At 42.2% G+C, this 23,101-nt stretch overlaps 1 protein-coding gene across 1 annotated transcript in view; it reads left to right on the top strand.

Annotated features, from left to right (window-relative positions):
- Positions 1 to 5,256: 5,256 nt before the first annotated feature.
- Positions 5,257 to 23,101, top strand: part of jupb (junction plakoglobin b) — a 57,195-nt gene continuing 39,350 nt past the window's right edge. Inside the window, exons 1-7 of the mRNA XM_053444445.1 lie at positions 5,257 to 5,272; positions 5,741 to 5,974; positions 12,887 to 13,140; positions 13,227 to 13,465; positions 15,649 to 15,850; positions 17,769 to 17,913; positions 17,997 to 18,100. Coding sequence (XP_053300420.1) covers positions 5,257 to 5,272; positions 5,741 to 5,974; positions 12,887 to 13,140; positions 13,227 to 13,465; positions 15,649 to 15,850; positions 17,769 to 17,913; positions 17,997 to 18,100 — 1,194 coding nt within the window. The remainder of the gene's footprint in view (positions 5,273 to 5,740; positions 5,975 to 12,886; positions 13,141 to 13,226; positions 13,466 to 15,648; positions 15,851 to 17,768; positions 17,914 to 17,996; positions 18,101 to 23,101) is intronic.

Here is a 23,101-nt window from a genome sequence, read left to right as displayed (position 1 = left end):
CAGGTTGACTACTATCAGCAACTAGTAGCCCCATGACAGATAGAATAAAGGAATTTCCATAATTATTTGTTTTTCGTGCATGTGCATATTAGCGCAAAACAGAGATTCCTTGAACAGACCAGTGATCTTGGAGCATACCGTGACAATGTAATTTAAAATGTAAACAGGTTTTGTTTTTCAGAGCCAACCCATGGAACCAGCACCAAAATGAAAATTTAAAAGAATCTCGATAATAGTTAGATAAAAATGCATAAAATGTTCTTGCAGACACCAAAAGATTTTAGCTTCCTCACCAAATTATTTCTTTGATGTACCCGCTGGACAATACAGTCAGTGTTCTCAGCAAATTTGAGTTGTGAGTCAAACACTGTCCCAAGGTTTCCATATGTCTGTATGATTTTTACATCTTTGCCATGTAATCTATAATCAATTATTTAGTTTTCGTGGCCTTCAGATCAAAGAATTTGTCCCTACACCCTTTGATGAGGTTCAACATCCCTCAAAAATATGCATAAATATAAACTACACACTGGGCTTAACCTTCTAGATATAGTGTAGGGTAATATCATGTGTGGAATGAAATGGATTATGGCTGTAAAGTTGGACCTTTCCTGGGGCCTCTTCTCCAGAGAAGACAGTTTTCACAGTTTCAATAGATATATGAAGCAGCCTTGGCTCAGGAAGTAGAGTGGGTCGTCCTTGTGCAACTGAAACCCATATTGCCCCTGTGTCGAGAGTGTGCAATAGATGTGCATTGTGAATGGTCTGTATTCATAATGTTTTTTTCTTGTCTTGAGGACCACTCAACAACTTTACAGTACAGTTTTTGTCATTCATTATGTGCAGCACTGCCTTTATGAGGCTCAATCATCAAGGGCAATTTGGGGTTCAGTACCACTCTGGTTAGAGGACGACCTGCTGTACTCCCTGAGCCCCAGCCGTCCGAATGTAAAATTGTGAATGATTGTGACTGGACTGGCTGAAGTAGGGACTTACGTGTGTGCAGAGTGTGGCTGGAGAGGTGGGCAGGCAGATGTCTGCCTGATAAGGAGAGCAGGAGAAAGAATAATAGTTTAAAATAGAGCAAAAGCACTTTGTGGCTTTAACATTTAAGATCTGACAATAGGTGACGGTTGACCATACTCTGGCCAATCCAACTTTTTTGGATTTTTTTAATTGTATTGCACAGAATACTGCGCTTGAGTAGAATTAACATTCCATTGCCTTTCTTCAGGTTAGACTCTAATGCTGCAAACCTCTTTGGAAAGTGAAAACATTAACAGAATATAAACCTGCTAACAATGCACGTCAGCTAGCTCTGGGTCATTTCAATACATTTTAAATAAAAGTTAGAACATGAGTGCTCTTAAAATTAAAGTTCAGGCTTGTTTCGAACACAGAGAAGCAAATAACAACTTGATAACAGTTGAAAACAGTGGGTGCTTCGGTCAGTAGGCTGAAATACATGCAGGTCAAGTGAATTAAATGTCATATGGACCACAAGAGACAGCCACTGGGGCAACAGATCTGAGTGTAACTGATGACTTGACTGTCCAGAGTTGATTACACATAACGAATCTTTATACACTAGCAAAACATTTTAACAGTTAACAAATATATGTCTATTGATACAAAACTCTCCACTCACATATTGTAATCGCTCGATAATGCGCCCAAAATCAATGCTCAATAATAATAGGTGAGACATTACAGGATTTCACAATACAGTTCAAATGTTTTTTATGCTTCTTAAGTCGTTTTGTTTCCTACCACCACCACACAATCAACACTGATCACCACATAATGAATGACTCCTCTCCTAAATGGGTCAAATCTTTCTTCACATATGCACATTCATTTATTCACTGGGCCCCTCCTGACGTCGCTCGCTCTCTTCCCCTCTCTCTCACTCTCATGCTGACACGCAGTCACACGTGACACACACAGAAGTGCTCATTGTTGTCTCTATAGGTGAGCCCTTAGAATGACAACTTGTCCAGTTTATACCTAGTATGTGTAGTGGTGCCCTATACATTACATTCTGAGTTAGAGCTGTTATTTCAGTAAGTTTAAGTGATAATTGTGTGGGATGTTTGTTGTATTATCTCGTATGAATTAACACACGTATAAAACACACACACACACACACATGCACACACGCACACTGAACCTTAACCATCACAACTAAATGCCTAACCCTAACTGAATTTTAACCCTAACCATAAACAAGTCTTTACCCTCAAACAGCCGATTGAATTTGTGAGGACCAGGCAAAATGTCCTCACAATGATGATATTTAACCAAAATTGGCCCTCATAACTATAGACAGACATGTACCCTCACACACACACACACACACACACACCCACACATCCTCTTTTTCTGATTGTTAGTTTGAATTCCCAGACGGCAGTGAGGTCTGTGAAGAGCTTTTGGCAGGGAAGATGGGATGCTTTGACCTATCATGTGGCCTTGGCTCCTGGGACCTAGATAAGTGGGCTCTCTCGAGTTTTCTGTGCTTCACATCACTGACATTCGCAAGTTGCAGCTGCTGCTCAGGCGCTTTTTTGTGTCATGAAAAAAGCATTATTCCCAATGCAGAAACAGTAGCGAGGATGTTCTTATCAAACATTTTGAAGTTTATGAGGGCTTTACATGTTTCACCCTGCTACTGTACAGGGATTACTGACAAAAATAACACTTTAAAATACCACAAAGATCACTAAACGACTTAATTATAACAATTTTGTAATCAGTCATTTGATTGATTATCTTAATTACTGCAGTAGTAACACGGCAACTGACATTACACACCAGAACACACTGACTGGACATGTTGGCTGTAATATACAGTATGAATTCCCATACTTCTCAATCGTAAAGTACTGCTGGACCCATATGAGGCTTAGTACATACATACAGGATCTCGTAGATGAGAATAACTTTAAATGAGTAACATAAATCGACATAAAATACTTTACATGAGTACAGATCAGCTGAATGCCCTGATCAGAGCCTTCTCTCTCTCTCTCTCTCTCTTTCGTGTATCGTCTTCATATGTCCAACTTCGTGTCGTGTAGCCACTCCCTCGTCTCAGGTCCCACTTGGAAGAGGCCCTCCTCTGAGGGTGGTCTATGCCGGGGACAGGTGGTGATGATGTGGTCGGCAGTCTGCTCAGGCTCCCCGCACTCACACGCTGCACTGTCTGTTAGGCCCCACTTCTTCATGGACGCTTTGAAGCAGCCAACCCCTGTGCGAAGGCGGTTCAGGAGGGTCCATTGCCGGCGAGGTAGATCTTCTCCCTCAACGCCACCTCCAGGATCCTGGATGTAATGGTGTAGGCGTGTCTGTCCTGCTGACTCCCACTCCTGCTTCCATGCCGCTGCCAGCCAGGCTTTGGTTGTCAAATCCTCCGGGATGGAAATAAGCATCTCTTGTGCGGCCTGATTGTATGGGTGGCGGGACTTGAGTCTGCTTGGAGGTGTTGCCATGGTGGTGGTTTCATGGAGGAGGTGCCAGCTGTGTTCCTGGGCTTTCCTTGCCAGGGCGAGGGTAGCAGCCTCTCGCCGTAGGCCGGCTGGCGCTATTCCTGCTAGGACTGGCAGGTAGAACACGGGGGTGGGTTTCAGGCAGCCACTTATGATCCGGAGGGCATTGTTGATGGCCGTATCGACCTTCTTGGCATGTGGGCTTCTACTCCAGGTTGGGGCACAGTACTCAGCTGCAGAGAATACGAGGGCTTGTGTGGAGATACGTAGAACCTTGGCCGAGGCCCCCCAGGTTGTACCAGCTAGGCGCCGGATGAGTGAGACCCTTGCTGTTACTTTAGCCCTCACTTCATCCAAATGCTGTTTGTAGGACAGTGTCCTGTCTAAGCGTACGCCCAGGTACTTTGGGGCCTGCTGGAACTCCAGGGGTTTGTTGTCCACTGAGATCTCCAGCTCCCTTCTTGCTTCCCTGTTGCAGAGGTGGAATGCTGCTGATACAGTCTTTCCCTTACTGAGCTGCAGTCGCCAGCTTCGAAGGTAGGCAGCCAGGACGTCCATGTCCTGATTGAGACCCTCTTCAACCGCCTTCCATGTGGGCCGGTGTAGCATGATGGCTAGATCATCCGCGTATCCATACCTTCTAGATGTCGTCACCGGTAGGTCAAAGATGTAGATGTTGAAGAGCATCGGTGAGAGGACAGACCCTTGTGGGACCCCGTTTCTCAGCCTCCTGAGCCTGCTGCGCTGGCCGTCACTGGTCTGGAGGATGAAGCTGCGGTTTGACAGCATCTCCATGATGAAGTTGACCATATGACGGTCCGGGATTGTTCTCAGCAGCTTCAGGTGGAGTCCGCGGTGCCAGACGGTGTCGTAAGCAGCAGTCAGGTCCAGTAGTACCACCCCAGCTTTGGTTTTGGCCTGGAAGCTGTCCTCGAGATCTTGTGTGAGAGGGGTTACCTGGTCCACTGTAGACCTGCCCCGGTGGAAGCCAGCCTGTTCCCTCGGTAGCTGTGAGTCAACTACTGGCTCAATTCGGCTGTGTATCATCCTCTCCAGGATTTTAAAAGGGACGCACAGCAACGAGATTGGTCTGTAGGACTTGGGGTCATCCACAGGTTTGTTGGGTTTCAAGAGGGCTATGACAGCGGCCCATCGCCATGCCCTTGGGAGCTTGGACCTCCGGAGGCACGCAGAGAAGAAAGCACACAGCCAGGCGGATGTTATTTCGCTCTGGTGGATCACAAACTCTGGGTGGATGTTGTCGGAGCCTGGTGCCTTGCCTTGTTTGAGTTTGGCCATAGCGTCCTTGAGCTCAGCTGGTGTGAAAACTCCTGACAGGTTGGCATTGACACTGGCCGCCCTAGAGAGACTGGATACCTCGTGGGATGTTGAGCGGGCAAACTCTTTGTCTGCGTCTGGGAAGCGGCCATTTTACGCGGCCTCCCCTGCAAGTAATGAGATATGGTACAAGACCAGCTCATGAAACTAATGTCGCCACCCAATCGTCACGCTGTCAGATCAGGGCGCAAGAGGCCGGGGGGACGCAAGCTCACGTCAGGGCGGGCAGCCATCCCGACCATCGAGCGCCAGGGCCTGGCAGTGCTCCAGCTAAATGTCGAGGGCCTCACCACCGCCAAACCATCAGAGCCTTAATCCTCCAGAAATGATTAGACTAAATCTTGAGTGCAATCATGTTTGCAGAGTTAAGGATTCCTCTCTCTCTCTACAGGTCAAAAGTCTGTGAAGGAAGTGGTACCAGTGGACAGAGATGATGTCCATGCAAAGTGAGTGCTGTGTTGCATTATTTGTTACCTACTTTAAACATTTCTGACACATAATGACAGATCAATGGCAGAATAATCCCCCTACTTCGTTAATTTAGGTATTTATTATTAAAATATATAAATATAAATAAGTAGCAGCATTATTAGTACAAGTAATATAATAATCAGTTGTAGTGCAGACTGTGAGAGTATTAGTACCAGTATTGACGCAGTAAGAATAGTTACAAGTACAAATATAAATTGTAGATTAAGATTTAGCTGTAGCAGTAGTATTGTTACTCAGTAGAAGCAGTACATTCAGATGTGCAGTATGAGCACTACCAGTATAATTAGCAGTAGTAGTTGTAGAGGTAGGACTGGCGGCATGCTACAAACTCTGATCAGTCATAGTATGAGTTGCAGCAGTGACAGTAGTAGTGGTTCTCGTATCACCAGTGTTTGACATCAGCCCTGTGGTGTTCTCTGCAGTGAGTGAGGCGGACAGTATGGTGAAGGTGGCTGAGTGGCAGCAGACATACTACGCCTCAGACTCTGGCATCCAATCAGGAGCCACCACAGTACGGGATGATGAGAGCAGCACAGAGTACAGTGGCAGTAAGATGTATGGCGTCAGTACAACAACCAGCACAACCACTGCCCCCACTGCTGCCTCTACTGGAGGAGGAGGGGACACAGCAGCTAGTGGACTAGAGAGCCCTTCAGGTGAGACGTTACACCAAAAGTCTTTTAGTTTGTATAATTGTATGTGTCAGTCCTTGCAACTGTCTTTCTCTTTACTGGTGCTCGGGTGAGCAGTACCAAACTCAGAGTTGGCAAACATCGGCCTGGATAGTTAGGGTGAGAGGAGAGATGGGTGTAAGTGGGGGAGGGTGTAGGAGGAGAGAGGGAGACCAGGAAGAGTGGTGTAACTCTTTGTATATCCAACACAAGATTAATCTAGAAAGTACTGAATGGATTTGGATAGATCTGATATTGATTTGATCAATTGTTAACAACTTGTTGGTAGCGCTGCTTTAATGGTGTGATACAAATATTAGTATTTAACACAGTGGTAATGTAAAGTTAGTTCTGCATGGTTTGTTTTCCTCCTGCAGTGCAAACCCTTTACTGCTACTACTACTCTTATAGGTCTTCACTATGGAATCAGTTTCCACAGTGCCTGATAATCCTTCACAGTAAATATGAAGACTTTTTGTGTTTTATGCAAATTTTACTGTGTCATGCTCTGTTTTCTCTAAGTCACCTGACACCCGCAGGAAGAGATCTTCACAGACCTGCTCCCTTCAAACTTTATTTTGACAGAGTGGTGCTAATAATAATTGGACAACAGCATCCCAAATCTTAGGTGGCACTAGTTAGCTCCCAAAGCTCTCTTTATATAAAAAAAGGGTTTAAGTGTAACTCTTGCAGTGTGTTGCATTTCTTGATTATCAATCAAACCCACATCAAGACAAGAAACAATAAATGCACCCTAGTAACAAGTAATGTGTCTATATGTCAAAGCCTTTCAATAAATTATTAAAATTACCTCACATGCACTGAGTCACATACACACACAAAATCAACAGAGCACCAGATGAGAATAATTAGTTCCTGCAAATGCATGAGAGCCAGAGACTAATGCATTGTTTGTTTTGGATTTTTCATGGGATTTCTGTGACAAAAATATCATGATTATTGTTAGGCCTGGTCATCTACGCTTCCTTGCATCCTTGTAGCCCTAAGGGTCTGGTTAACATACAAAACATTTCATGGTCTTCCTATGCCAGTAAATGTTCTCATGCATATTCTGTGCAGCGCAAAATGTCAGCCACACTCACTGTGTTTCATCTGCTCATCTGTGCAGGCCCCATGTGAATTAACCTCCTGTGTGCAGGTTTATTATTTTTTTTACTGGCTTGGGGGAGAAAAAACTAAAGCCAGACTCGACAATGACAACTCAACAAACGATTTGCAAATCCTGTATCCTTCATTGAGTTGCTGAACAATGCTAGGCCTGCCACAAAAATGTAGCCTTTTGGGCCGCATTCACTAATATGTGCGCAGAAATGTTCCTACTAAAATAAGTTTCATGACACATGTGCACCAGACAATTTTGTTCCCACCACCGTGTTTGTGAATCAGAATAATTTAAAATGAACAGGCGCATGCTATTAGCATACTGCCTATTTCTCCATATAAGCAAAGTCTGGGCTGGAATAACTGAAGCACTGAATGCTGTCTCCCCCGAGGTTCGGTCACTGGCAGAAGTACAACAAAATGATTTGAAATCAAAGTTGATGCTAAAATACGATCGCAGACAAGAAAAAAAGAAGGAAACAGGAGAAGGACAAGGTACATGAGATCTGACAGGATGAGAGGCTGCTGCTATTATTGGATATACATCATTAAATGGAGTTTGTTCAAGGAATGAGGGATGAGATGACATCCACCAAGGACCGTCACCCAGAGGTATTTTATTTCATAATTGTTTAGAAGATATTTGCAATTTCTTATCTTTTGTATCTAACAATTATTAAATCAGAACAAAGCATTGCTGCTTTTAATGGTTAATTAATTGGGGTAAACAATATAATTTATAGGCATGGATGACGCAGGAGCGGAGGCTGACGCACAGAAGACCTCTGACTCACAGTTGCTAGCGCCAAATTAACTTTTACTTCCCAGGCCTCCTTCCTGGAGTCTCGTCAGCATGCCCGCGTCCTAACCGATGAGATTGTACAAAATCAGCTGGCTCTCCTGGATGCAGTGAAGGAAACAATGACAGGAATAGAAACAGTTGATGGATTTCTTTGCAAATAAATAAATGCACTGTATGTGTGTGTGTGTGTGTGTGTGTGTGTGTGTGTGTGTGGTCATTTGCTTCAGAAAAATTTGGATAAACAAATAAGAAAAATGAATTATTTCATAACTTTTTTCAGTATATATTTTAAATAAGGCAGTTTTACTTACCATCATGCTACCAATTAATCAGCTAAAATGAGCTACAGATGCATAATATGATGGCACAAGAAATTGTTGGGATTGAACGATCAACTATAGGCCAATAAACAATTTAACAAAAGCCCAAACTGTTACATTTCAATATGAAAATTCTTATATACTCTATTGTAAACTAACAATCTTAAATGGTATAGTTGAAAATGTATGTATTAAAGACTTGTTTATCTTAATAATTTCAATTTTAATATTCTATGTATTTAATTTTAAGGGGATGTGTTTTTTAGGACAACCGGGCCTTAATTTCTATGTACGCACTTTTCTGAGGAAGTTCGGAATATTTTCGTACTCTGCAGACAAATGTTGGTAAGAAATCGGTGATAAATCCCAGATTTGTGCATCAAATGTCCGTAGGCATGGTCTAAGCAAAGATTTGTGCATATGTAATGTTTCTGAATTAGGCCTATTGTGTCTAAGTGACTGGCAACTTTCATGCCAATTAAATTTTTGAATATTCCAGAGATTGTATAACCATTAAAAATAGTGCTGTAAGGGAAAATAACCCTCCCCTCTCCTGGGAACTGAACAATTCACATCTGAAAAACACACATGGTTGCTCTGAATTTTCTTACAAGTCTTGGTGGGATAACACTTGACAACTGGGCTTTCCTTTGTCTCTTTTCCCTCATTGTTGAATCCAAAATGACACCCTATTTTAAACCTTAAGGACAGGTGAGCCTGCTGTATCCCTGTTCCAGACAGAGGGGACTACCTGCTTTGCTTCCCAGACACTTTATAATCATTTCACCCTTATTGCAGAACATCCATTTCTTGAGCACTGTCTGCAACTGATACAGGCTGCTGGGGCCATTGTTGACCAAACATCTCATTTTAGCATGCTGTGCCACTTCCACACATGTATGTTGTAATTTTTCACGGAATATCAATGACCATGTTTTTTTCCTATAAATGACAAAACACAAAAGTATATTTTATAAACATTAACAAAAAAGGGAAGTCAAATTTCTCAGTAATTTGAAGATCAATACAAATTACGGTTAAAGGAAAACAATAGATTAGGCTCACTCCAGGTTAACATTTTCAAGTTATGACCTGCAGAAATGTAAAAATCTAGATAAAAAGCATAAATCAGCCTAACAAGAACCTGTGTTTTTCCATGGACTTGATTAATGGAATAACCTGTGATATGAATCACAGCTTAAGCTTTTTGTCTCTCATTGACTCTTTCAGTCATGTTTATGTTGTATTATGAAATTATACAAATTTGATGAATTGATATTCAGTGCCAACATTTTTAGATTTTGTGCCAATTTGTAGAAGGTAGTGACATTTCTGTGTCTTCAAAGACATACAAATTTCAGTCTCTGTCAAAAGGAACAATAGGTTCACAGTTTGTCTCACTGGATGCAAGCCATTCTTCTTATGTGGAAACATCAATTTAGGAAGAAACATTTCCGTCTGGTGTCTCATGTAATTATAAAGTATAAACAAGCCTCATACAATCAATCAAAAATAATATATATCAACATCTCAAATCACAATTTCCCTCATAGTGCTTAACAAGGTGGGATACCCCCTCCCATTAACCCTGGACTAGTGTGAAAAACTACACCAAAACCATTCTGGAGGTGAAAAACACAAGCAATTGTCACCCCCAAATCTGAAGATGTCTCCAACGGCATCCCCATATATTTCCCTCTACTTTCATCGACCATTCCAACAGCACATCATCCATGAATGGCTAGAATTGCTGTCACTCTCTATGTTACATGTAGGTGTTCACATCCTAGTGGATAGTTAAGTCTAAAGTATGCATTCCTAAATCACATTGTGTCCTTACATCTTGCCACTGGTGAAATACTCAAAAGACTTGAAGGTGTTCACTTTGTCTGAGGCATCCGAGTTGGATATGAAAGTCTATGAGCATAGACACTGCAGTGTACTTGTAGTTGGCTCTTTATCTATGGGCACAGGTGAAACACACGAGGAACTGGTGCAGACCATCACAGGGGCAGGAAGCAGGACCAGGACAGGAAGATAAGGTGGGAAACACACAAGGAGTAGAAACTACCAAATACAACAGGAAACAGAAATAAGGGGGAAAACATAAATCCAAACAGAAGGAAAACAAAGGTACAGACAAAAACTAACAACGAATTTATAATCAAAATGAAAACTCTTCATTGAAGAGGCAAAGGTCAAAAGAATAAAGAGTCCAGAGTCACAATAGTTTAGAGTCACAGGGTGAATATATAGTGGCATCTACAGTAAGGTGTGAGGATGGACCTCGATTTGGTCAGAAAATGTTGACGGTAAACAACAATATAAAATGCTAAGACAACTCATCTGGGATAGTGTGTGTTACATTAGAACAACTATAAGTGTAAATGGGACAAATGGTTTAGTGGTAATAATTCGCCATCATCAATGCTTTACAATAATTCCTTATTACAGTTGAAGCCTGAGACGCATGTGTGAGTCCTACATTATTCTAGGATCAATCACAGACATCTGACTACACAAAATACTGTACATAGTGTTGCTGGCAGGGAAACATTCTTCAAACACAAGTACTATTACCCTCTAAGGCTGATGGCAACAGTGGCGATTTTAGCCAGACATTTCTGGTGGGGCAATTTTGTATGACGTCAGGTCACCGTCACAAAAATAGAGGTAGCTGATTATTATAAGCAGTAGGCATATATAGACCAGTACGATAGACTATGGGCTGCATTTTGAGTGCCAGCAGGGAGCAGATAGGATTAGGATTTCTATTTCATATACATTTCACATCCTTTCGCGCTCAGCGCGACACAAAGATGTTGCCTATAATACGGCATGAAAGTAAAATGATTGCAACAAAGTAAAACGATTAGACAGACACATAGCTTCACATCAACGTCAACATCAATACTCTGAATAAAGAGCTTTAGGAGACGTAATGCTACTTTAAACAGCTGCTCTTAAAATGCAGATGTGACTTTAAATACTCATGTTTCAGTTGATCACAGTAAATCTGTTTCTGCAGAATAATCTGTGTAACCTAGTCAAGTCAATTGGGTTGACGAGTGAAACAACTTTACATACCATTAGATATCTTACGTGGTGGAGCTTATTCTCCAAACACACTCATCCTCAACTCCATCAACTCTAACACTTTTCCCCGCTGGGTGGACCGGATCATGTCGGTTCATGTCAGGTCAATAACTCTGTACGGTCCCGTTAGCATCGCCTGCAGGCTAGCAGAGCTAAACTGACAAGCCATGTACAGGTACCTGCTCATCACTACTAACACATAAATACAATACTAAACTTGACTCACCACAGAAACGGGAGCGCAGACGTCTCTAGCTTCACTTTCAGGAAAACAAACCGAAGATCAAACCGTATTATACATCCGATATGTGAGAGAGTGAAACCTCTCCACAGACTCGGGGGGTGTTCACAGGGATTAGCCTGTTAGCCTGTTATCTCTTGTGGAGCCGAGCAGGCAACAGGCGGGGAGCTGGAGTCGCGTTTCGCATTATTTGAGTCGATTTGCTAGGCAGAATTCGTGGGGCACATCTAAAAGTGCCCCAATTCCGCCCATCTCCAAATGTTAACTTCGGCCAGTGTGGTTCACGCTCATTCACGGCAACGGTCTTAAGCTTGGGCCGTTGCCCCCAGAGCAGAGACGGATGGCAAGAGAGAAGCGTTTCACAGAGCAAGCACACAGACAGAAACACACACAAATCAAATGACTCCAAAACAAGACTATACTGCTTGTGAGTCAAGTTTATCCACACACACATTCACACTACTTTGCATATAAAATAAAATAAAATATCTTTTGCCAAAAAGTACAGATGTATTGAGCTTTCTGCACAACAGCGCCATCTGGTGGGGCAGTGCCCCACCTGCCCCTAATGTAGAAACGCCACTGGATGGTAATAAGATATCTTACCAGCTCTGAGATCATTGAGTCATCTATCTAACAGATATTCCTCTTTAGACTGACTACAATCATCTTTAATGGTGATAGCACCTGAGGCTCAACAAGATGTATCATCTACCACCCAGTTAGAAAGTAATAAAAGTCACCCTACCCTCCAGGTTTAGTAGCATATGTATGAATTTTTCTCAATTCATCTCAGCAGTTATTCCACAGCTTAATCACCTTTAAAGCTGAAAGACACTACATAAATAGCTTGTTATCCTAATTGTATGCATCACATCTTATTGTGTGTTTATCTCTTTGGGATGTGATGCAAGGGGAACCTCTCTAAACTTCTCCCTGTCACATATAACAGGGAGGTTTATGAGTCAGGCCAGGATTCTGTTTGGAATCTCCATGAATGAAGCCGTTGTGCATCTACTATTTTAATTTGTAACGAGCGTTAAGGAGATAGTCAGAGTGGAAGGGTTAGTATTGAGGTTTCTACAAACATATTAAAACTCTGAGAGACAAGTTAAAAAATTGTAAACCAGTTTGTAGCTACTGCTGCTCCTAAAGCGTGTGCAGTTTGTTTAGTTTAGATTAAACCAAACTCAGCAATAGTCAGATTATATCACATTTGTTGAATGTTGACTAGTGAGCCACTGATGTAGTCACAAAAAAGAACAGATTCCCACTTTGTGATTATTTCTCTCTTTCTCTCCCTTTCCATCCGACAGATCTAGAAGCTCAGTACTCGCTTACGCGGGCTCAGCGAGTCAGGGCTGCAATGTTCCCAGAGACCCTGGTGGAGGGAGAGGCAGCCATGCCACTCCAGTCAGATCCGTCACAGCAGAGCAACGTGCAGCGACTGGCTGAGCCCTCTCAGCTGTTAAAGACAGCAATCGTCCACCTGATAAACTACCAGGATGATGCAGAGTTGGCAACAAGGGCAGTGCCAGAACTCACCAAGCTGCTGGCAGATGAGGATCCGGTACACTGCCACAACCCTCTCACTTGTATCACAATTTTACATATCCCCATAATCAAGCTTACCAATTTATTGTCTCACACATCTAGGTTGTGGTGAACAAGGCGGCCATGATAGTCAATCAGCTGACCCGAAAGGAGGCAAGTCGACGGGTTCTAGTACAGTCTCCAATCGTGGTGGGTGCAGTGGTGCGCGCCATGACAACAGCAGTTGACATGGAGACAGCGCGTTGTGCAGCCAGCGTGCTTCACAGCTTGTCGCACCAGAGGGAGGGTCTGCTGGCCATATTTAAGTCTGGAGGGATACCAGCACTGGTCCGCATGCTGAGGTAGATATACATCATTTCGATGACAGATTCGGCTGATAATTCTCTCTTTTGAAGTAGAAAGTGAGGAGGTAGTATTTTGTTGTTATAAAGAATGTACGAGCTAATGGCTTAAATACTAAAACAGATTTTTGGCTAGATGGGGGTAGTAAATATGTTCTAAACACATCATTAACATATAATCAACATGTTGGTTTGATAAACTCGTTCATAAAAATCTGAGCAGTAAAAGATAAGCATTAGTGTTCATGTTTGGTGGTTTTCCTGGTTACCTGATGAATGGAGTTAAAAAGGAAGATTATAGAGAAATTTAGTGCAGATAAAAAAATAGCTAATACTGAAGGGTGCTGCAAATTCATCTGATAATCTGGTTCATAATTGTTATATTAATTATAATGATTATATTTACATAAACTGTACTTTTTTTGATAATTGTAAAAATATATTTTTAGAACAGAAAAAAAAAAATTATTTGGATAAAAGAGATCCCCTCCACAGAGGTCGTCTGTACAAGCTGATTATTTTTGACCTATTGGAACATTGTATTTTTAGGCAGCCACAGGTATGATAGAAGGGGAGAGAATAAATAAAGCCAAGCTCTAAACATCTGCAGAGTTCTGTTGCTGATCAGAGCATATGGAGGATCGAAGTGGAGGAGAAATGTAAACTTTTCGTTTTGCCCGATGGTAAACTATTGAAAGCTTTCAGCTTCCGATATGGCATTTAGAGGTTGTATGAAAACAGTAACAAATGAGGCTAAGAATCTAGCTAGCCCTCACTTTAAACAGTAAATGCAGGGCCTTTGAAACATGCGGGCAGGCAGAGTTAATCCCTTACACAGGGGTTTAACAGAACAGAATAAATCATAACACTAATTGATTTGGAGCTTAATTCACACAGCAATTGAAAAGATAGAATAAATTAAACCTAAAAGTGCTTCACAGAGACCAGATAGGTTAGTGTGTGTGGCTTGTATTAATGCTATCAGCTTTTCTCCCTCTGTTCCTCTTTACCTCTGCCTGTTAATGCTCACTCCCACACTCTGTCTCCTCTTCTTTGATTTTTTAGATCATTTGCATTTGTTCTTTGCCACTGTCACTCTCTGCAACCTCCTACATAATGAAGCCTTTTGACTTGATGTTTGTTCTAGTCATTCTTTTAACAGTCTTTTTAATTTAATTTCTAAATATCTGATGCTTTGTCTTTTAAATGGGTTTCTAATTTTGATGTACACAGACATGAGCCAATCCAAACTACAGTGAATCAAATTGAATTTAATTGATGACTTGAAAAATTGTGAAGCTATATCTCCCATGGTGTTGTATTGTTTGTGGTAAATCCAAATACGTAGGAGAGTCCCACCAGCTTGTTTCTGGTGGGAATGTGTAAAGCCTAGAAAAAAGCCAACAAGTGGACCATCTGTGAAGCTGTGTTATTGTGTTTTCTTTTGGATTAGTCTCATCTTCACTTTATCCGCAATTTCCTGAATTGCTGACAACTGAGGAGAGGACTGTGACTGGTTAACGGCTGCTGCTACATTGCTCATTATTATTTCTAAGCACTAGTTGTTTGAATGTTAACACAAATGCATTTACATTTGTTTTCAATATGGCATATTGTGAGCCTGACCACCCTTTGGTGGTTTCGGAGATCTAAATAGGCCCTAAATCCATTTGGCTGCATTTAAACTTACTCTCATGTGATCAACCTCAAACTGATCGCAGTCCAATCACCCAAAGCACATTTTAATGTTGGGTGTAAATGGCATATTAGTTATTATATGACCTAATCTCTGAAACCATGAAGCTGAGGTTGATTGAAATGATATCAGTTTTGTTTCTCTTCTAATCTTAGATACAGAATCAAATTTAAGGTTGACCTGATGATGGTACCAGGTGAAATGTCACCAGAGTATTTCCGAAGTTATTAAAACATCTTGAGGGGAACATGAATGCATACCAATCCATCCATTATACAAGGCTCAAAATCACAAATATCTAACTCCTGAGAAGTAAAGAATTCAAAGTTGTTAGGATTCATCTGTAGGATTCATTTGATTACATGGTGCAAGATAGTGTCAATACCAAAAAGGTGTTCTTCCCTTCTATTTTTATGAACATTTTAGGTCTATTTTGTTAAATAATTTGCATTCTCTCTCTCTCTCTCTCTCTCTCTCTCTCTCTTAGTTCCCAAGTGGAATCAGTTTTGTTTTACGCCATCACCACCCTCCACAACCTACTGCTCCACCAAGAGGGGGCCAAGATGGCTCTGCGGCTGGCTGATGGCCTGCAAAGAATGGTTCCCTTACTAAAAAAGAGCAATCCCAAGTTCCTGGCCATCACCACTGACTGTCTGCAGCTCCTGTCCTACGGCAACCAGGAGAGCAAGGTGAGGAAAGGACCTTACAGTTTTTCACAATTGTTAACACACGTTTTTCAAAACAATAATGGCTTTCTCAAAACTGCACACAGACAACTGAAAACCTCACACACAAAATGCTAAACCTGACACTCCCGTTGCAAGAGGACTCTTTGCCATCAAATCTCTTAACTGTTCACAAAATGGAACTCGTGTTTTCATTTGGTACACACAGCCATATTTTCAAATGACACACACATACCATTCATTGAGTACACACAACTAGGCATTTGCTTGCACACTACCAAGCATTTACAGCACACTGAAGTGCAAAATTGAAAACACAATCATCAAATGGAACACACCATATGAATGACAATGACTCTGGAGAATGAGCCATTTCTCCTTTTGTAAAATGTCTCAGTGTAGGCCTACTTTTTTCATAGTCAAACATAAAACAGCACACAAATATGCAGCATAAAAAGGTTTATTTTGGTACACACAGAGAACAGTACAGTACTGTAAACCGGCCTGCTCAACCCCCCCCCCTTCACAAAAATTACAGTTTTTCACAATTGTTATAACACGTTTTTCAAAACAATAACGGCTTTCTCAAAACTGCACACAGAAAACTAAAAACCTCACACACAAAATGCTGACAGGCTTTGACACTCACGTCGCCACAAGCCTCCTCCATGGCCTGGAGCAGTGGGACCCGGTCCTGTGGGTTCCGTTCATATACCTTCCACCTCCAAGCTGAAAATAGTTCCTCAATAGGATTCAGGAAAGTAGAATAAGGTGGAAGGTATAGAACGGAAAAATGTGGGTGGTCCTGGAACCACTCACGCACTTGAGCAGCCCGGTGGAAGCTCACATTGTCCCAGATGACGAGTGATCGATCCGCTGTGGGTCATCTATCTGGCCAGTTGGTACCAGTCGGTCATGCAGGCCATCCAGGAAGACAAGGAGACGGGCAGCGTTATAGGCCCCTAGGTGGGTATGACGGTGCAAGATCCCATGGTGATTCATTGCAGCACACAGTGTGATGTTCCCACCACGCTGGCCGGGGACCTCAACAATGGCCCGCTGGCCAATGACGTTTCCGCCCCGTCGCCTCCTCTTGACCAGGTTGAATCCTACCTCATCAATAAAGATGTACTGGTACAACACATGAGCTGTGTCATGCTCCTGGATCCGCTGACACAGACAGCATGAGAATGCAAGTTACAGTATGGACACAGAGAGGTCAACACAGTGGGCTACAGTTAGACACTGTAGAAAAGGAACAATATTGGATTACAGGTACAATACATGCATGTGTCAGTGCTGAATGTATGGTACTTACAAGCACAAACTCTCGCCGTAACTCCTTCATGCCTGTGTTCCGTTCAAATGGGACCCTGAACACTTGTTTCATCCGCATGGCAGTCCTATGAAGAATACGGTCCAATGTAGAGAGGCTGACGGTCTGGACGTTTCTAAATGTAGCATGGTCAGCCAGGATCCTAGTTTTTATTTGTCTGAGTGTGATAGAGTTCTTCTCACGAACCATATCTACAATTTCAGTCTCCTGTTCGGCTGTGTAAATGCGGTGAAATTGCTCAATAGACCTGAATGTTTAGAGATTTGAGTATTTGTGTGTTGTAGGTATATGCTTTGAGATTTTTCCTCGAGAAGTGTGTGCAGCAACTGAACATTGTGTGTAGTGTTTTGACAACAAGGTGATGTGTAATTGAAATCAGAGTGTAAAGAATGAAAGTCAGAGTCTAATGCAGATAAGGGAGTGTGAAGTAGTGCCAAATTGGGTCGAGGGATTGGTACATGAAGTGAAGGTTGTGCAAATTGTGCGTTAACAACTGAGAAAAACTGTAACACTGGGAAGGAAACCCATGTTGTGTCCACTTTTTTTTTAAAATAATTACACTTCCTACTTCCTGTTTCTTGTCAGCTAATCATCCTTGCCAATGGAGGCCCAGAGGGCCTGGTGTTCATCATGAGGAACTACAACTATGAGAAGCTACTATGGACCACTAGCCGTGTTCTCAAAGTACTGTCTGTGTGTCCCAGCAACAAGCCCGCCATAGTGGAAGCTGGTATGTCCACCTGAACATGGGTATAGATCGTCAGGTATAGATGTTTGTAAAGTATGTAACTGAATTGATACATCTGTATCCAGGTGGAATGCAAGCTTTGGGCCAACACCTTACAGGTTCAAGTCAGCGTCTGATCCAGAACTGTCTATGGACACTCCGCAACCTGTCAGATGCTGCGACTAAACAGGCACGTATTGCTTTGCCCACTACTATGATGAATGCTCTTACAACCTCTACCAGCACCACTACACCCTGTGATATCCTGCTCTAGCTTTGCATGACACACCAGTCCTCTATGCAGCTGCCTACCTCACCATGATGCACATCAGGGCCCCTGTGAAGTAGTGACTTTATCACATTCTCTCCCTACATGGAGACTTCCCAGTCGGGCACTGTAAAAACCTAGTCTCACAAGTGCTGCTATTGTTTGTATTTTCCTCAGCCTGCATTGATGGTGAGATTCTGTAGATATGAGCACAGCTTACAGGGTGGTACAAAATTCACTTTCTGAGTACTAAATTGTGAGGGGAAAGAAGGTAAAAGATGGTAAACATAATTTACTACAGCAGGACTCGTTTAACCAAGTACTTCAAGGAATTGTGTCCCTGTTGAAAGGCAACAGCTTTATCACACAACATGTCTAGAACTAGGGCACGGCCTGCTATAAACCTGCTTGTTTGGGATAGGAGGATGTTTTGGCCATTGACTATGCTCTGGAGCTACATATAAATCATTATTAGTCATTAGTGAGTGCTCCTCAAACAATTCTACAATATACTGTCAGTTTTTAATTTGTATGCTGAGCTGTTTATATTTAGTTTTTAAATATTTTTATAAAGTGAAATGATTTGGTTGGTTCACATGTGGCCAATATATATGTGCGTTCAGCCCAATTCAGCACAATATAAAGCATTGCAGCAATATAATAAAAAAAAAAAATCTATATATATATATATATATATATATGTGATGAGTGACAACAGGTGCAATGGAGAGGCAAAAGCAAGACAACCCCCCAAAAGGAAATAGTTTTTTCATGTGGTGTCCACAGACAATTGCTCTCTCCTCATCCTTCCTGGCTGATTCTTCTCTAGTTTTGTGCTCTGCCAGTGTGCTTGTCACTACTGGTAGTATGAGGTGGTACTTTCACTCCAAGGTAGTCACCAGAGAACACCAGAATTGGCATGTCCGCTATTAGTGTTACGTTCTCTTCACAGATCAATCAATCAATCAATCAAATTGTATTTGTATAGCCCATATTCACAAATCATAATTCGTCTCATAGGGCTTTAACATGGTGTGACATCCTCTGTCCTTAACCCTCAGCAAGAGTAAGGAAAAACTACTAAAAACCCTTTTAACAGGGTAAAAATATGTAGAAATCTCAGAGAGAGCCACATGTGAGGGATCCCTCTCCCAGGATGGACAGAAGTGCAATAGATGCCACGTGTAGGAAAACATCATCAAGATTAAAGTTTTTAGCAGCATTGATGAGGGTAAAAATCTTGAAGGATAACTTCAATATGATATGTCAAGCAGTCCAGCTGCAATCATAGTCTATGGTCAGCAACCAGCAGGATCATGATCCACCATCCAGATCAGATGGCACTTTACTCCACAGTCATTGTCCACTGCCGCTTATTAGGATCCATCATGAGCCGCCGCCGCGGTCCTGGTCCACCGCCCGTATCTGATGCCAACGCTAAACAGGATCCGCCAATAACCCTATGATCAGCCCACACAATATAGAATCCGCCATACTGGGTCCACCATTGCGACCTGTGATGCGCGATCCACAAATCGTAATCCATGGTGCGGCCACAGTGGCCCTGAATCTGCGGGTGATAAAGCAAATGGATTCCGGGGAAGGGGGATAGGGATGGAGAAGAGAAAGGAGAGATGTAAAGAGAAGCTCTGTGTGTCACGTGTCATAAATTCCCTTTGCGTCTTAGCGTCATCAGGGTTTTTTGCCTTGTGATACATGATACAATGATACAGGCCGTACTTGAGGCTACACTGAGGCTCAAGGTAAATCTGACTGGCTACTGGTTTGTATGATAGTACGATGAAAACCATGTGGCCCACTCAGTAGATCAGCCATCAATACCTCAAAGGAAGGTTTTGAGTCTACTCTTAAACGAACAGATGGTGTCTGCCTCCCGAGCTGACAGTGAGAGATTTTTCCACAGGAGGGGGGCTTGATGGCTAAAAGCTCTGGCTCCTATTCTACTTTTAGAGACCTTAAGGACGACAAGTAGGCCTGAATTCTGGGAGCGGAGTGCTCTAATGGGTTGATAACAGCAGCAGATTCACACAGAGCACATGTGACAGGCGTGTCAGAGTCTGGAGATGCTGTGGTGAACGTTATGCTGCCTTTAACATTATCCAGCATGACCGGTTTGACGATGGGTTACTGATGGTCTGGGGAGGCATATTCTCGGAGGGTTGCAGAGACCTCCATGTCATAGCCAACAGTATCCTGACTGCTGTTAGGTAACGGGATGAAATCCTCAGCACAAGTGGGCAGTTGGCCCTGGGCTCCTCCTGGTGCAGCACAATGCCTGATGTGGCCATAGTGTGTAGGCAGTTCCTGGATGACGAAGGCATTGATGAAATAGACTGACCCTCACTTTCCCCTGACCTAAATCAATTGTGCACATATGTGACGTTATGTATCGATGCATCCGACGCAGCCAAGTACCTCCACAGACTGTCCAGCAGCTCACTGATGATGTGTACATTAGACTTAAGATATAATGTTTAATATTTTAATGTATTATTCTATAATATTTTTTTTAACTGGTCCAGCAAAAATATGCTGGACCAGTTGTGTTTGTTGTGTCAGTTGGTAGTATAACACAATTATCAAACCTGACACTCAAGGAGCAAAACATGAGCCCAGATCTGCACCACTATTAGCACAATGTCAGCTTCACACTTTTTGCAAAACAATACAAACAGTGATATGCAAAACACTAAACACACTTGTATACATTAGACACAGAAGGATATCATGATGTCACTTCCTTGCAATTCCAAACACGCTCAGAGAAATTCAAGCCAACATTATCGATGACCAAGCCATTTTCAATAATGTTCATCAGGTCTCTCAGTCAACACTGGCACGCATCCTTAAAAAAGACATCAGGTTGAAATGAAACAAAACTTTATCGAGTGCCTTTTGAGCGGAATTCAGAGAGGGTGAAACACCTGCGGCATGAGTATGTGGAGGTATGTATTGTTCACTTTACCACTGTGATGTTGCATACTGCATATGTAACCTTTTTTACAGGTAAATGTACTGTATACCAGACCTATGCTGAACTACACAATCCTGTCTTTCACTGTATTTCAGAGAGTTTTACAGATGGATGCTGAAGAAATCCCACATGAATTCATTTACATTGATGAGGCAGGGTTCAACCTGACAAAGACAAGAAGGAGAGGCAGAAATATAATTGGCCACAGGGCTATTATCAATGTCCCAGGGCAACGTGGGGGTATCACCCTTTGTGCTGCCATTACTCAGAATGGGGTCCTCCTCCGTCATGCCAACATGGGCCCTTACAACACACCTCACATCCTCACATTTTTGGACCGTTTGCACAACATCGTCACAGCACTAAACCCCATGCACCATTTTCAATACATTGTCATCTGGGACAATGTGTCATTCCATCGCGCTGCTCTGGTCCAGAACTGGTTTCAACAACATCAACAGTTTACTGTTCTATACCTTCCACCATACTCTCCTTTTTTACAGTTTTTTTTCGATTGCTTAAGCACAATTTTCAAAACAGGGCTCGGTGTTTCAAATGACTAAACACAATCAGCACAACCACACACCCAATCAGCAGAACACCTGAGATCCTTTGCAAAATAAAACACTCTTTTAAAAACTATACACTTATTTAGCAAAAACATATTTTTTTACCATAAGAAACACACGCTTCATATGACTTAATTCTGTTTTGACCAGTTACACACTGCTGTTGCTAACCTAAAACACTTTTAGCAATTCCAGTTCTCAGTGATTAGAGTACTGTAAGTGAAGTACACAGAGAAAGTGCAAATAGACAATAAATTAACCATATCACTACACAAGACCAATACTGCAGACTCATGAAAATATAATTTATTTCTCTCCATATCCCCAAATCTGTCAACATGGAGAATCACAACAAAACATGTCACAGTTTTCATGCTACTACAGGAGTGTGCATAACACTGTAAGCTCGACAAATATCAGACAAGCAGAAAATTCTGTATCCAGTACAGTTTACCTGGTGCCGGAGATCATAAACCCTCCACCGCCATGCAGAGAAAAGCTCTTTGATTGGGTTTAGAGATGGAGAGTATGGTAGAAGGTATGGTACTGTAAACTGTGGATGGTGTTGAAACCAGTTCTGGACCAGAGCAGAGCGGAGGAATGACCCATTCGCAATCGAAAAAAACTGTAAACCCAATCGAAGAGTTTTCTCGGCATGGTGGTGGAGGGTTTACGATCTCCGGCCCCAGACTCAGGTACCCCTCATCCTTGCAGCTGTGCAAGGATGGATAAGACATTCAAGGCGGTTCTTCCCACGTTGTCTTGCAAATGAGGCTATCGCCTGTGAAGTTGATGAAATTCTCTGGCATGATCCAGCCAGGCGAAGACATAATGTCTAATATTTTCTGTACTGTATTTTCAATTTGTTTCAGATCTTTTTTTTTGTTCTTTTTTGTAGTAGCATAAAACTGGGACTGTGATTCTCCATGTTGACTTATTTGGGTCTATGGGCCGGTAGACATGCCAGAAACCCAAATTAACGTGTAGAAGCACTACATAAGTGGAATTTTCATAATATGTCCCCTTTAAGTAATCGAAAAAAAATGTAATCTTTGGGGAGTGGTTCCCCAAAGATTCATTTATGATTCCATAAATGATGCCCAATCCCTCTACCTAAAAGTAGTAAATTCAGGGTCCTTTTGTCCTGGTGGAGTTAATATTTAGGGTGAGGGATACTGGTGCATGGTAAGGATTTTCGTTGATACCATGTGTGCTTGAACGGTCGATTGTGGGATTGATTACCGTATTGGAGTCTCCGCCATTATGATGTTTGTTGGTTCTTGTAGTGTAGAGGGGAATGATTCAAAGAAAGAACGATCATCGCTGTTTATACATATGTTGGCTATATTGAATTTTTAT

This window comes from Pleuronectes platessa, chromosome 16 (genome assembly GCF_947347685.1).
Source record: "Pleuronectes platessa chromosome 16, fPlePla1.1, whole genome shotgun sequence".
Lineage (NCBI taxonomy): Eukaryota > Metazoa > Chordata > Actinopteri > Pleuronectiformes > Pleuronectidae > Pleuronectes > Pleuronectes platessa.
Note: the sequence above shows the minus strand (reverse complement) of the source record. Positions and strands in the feature narration are given on the sequence as shown.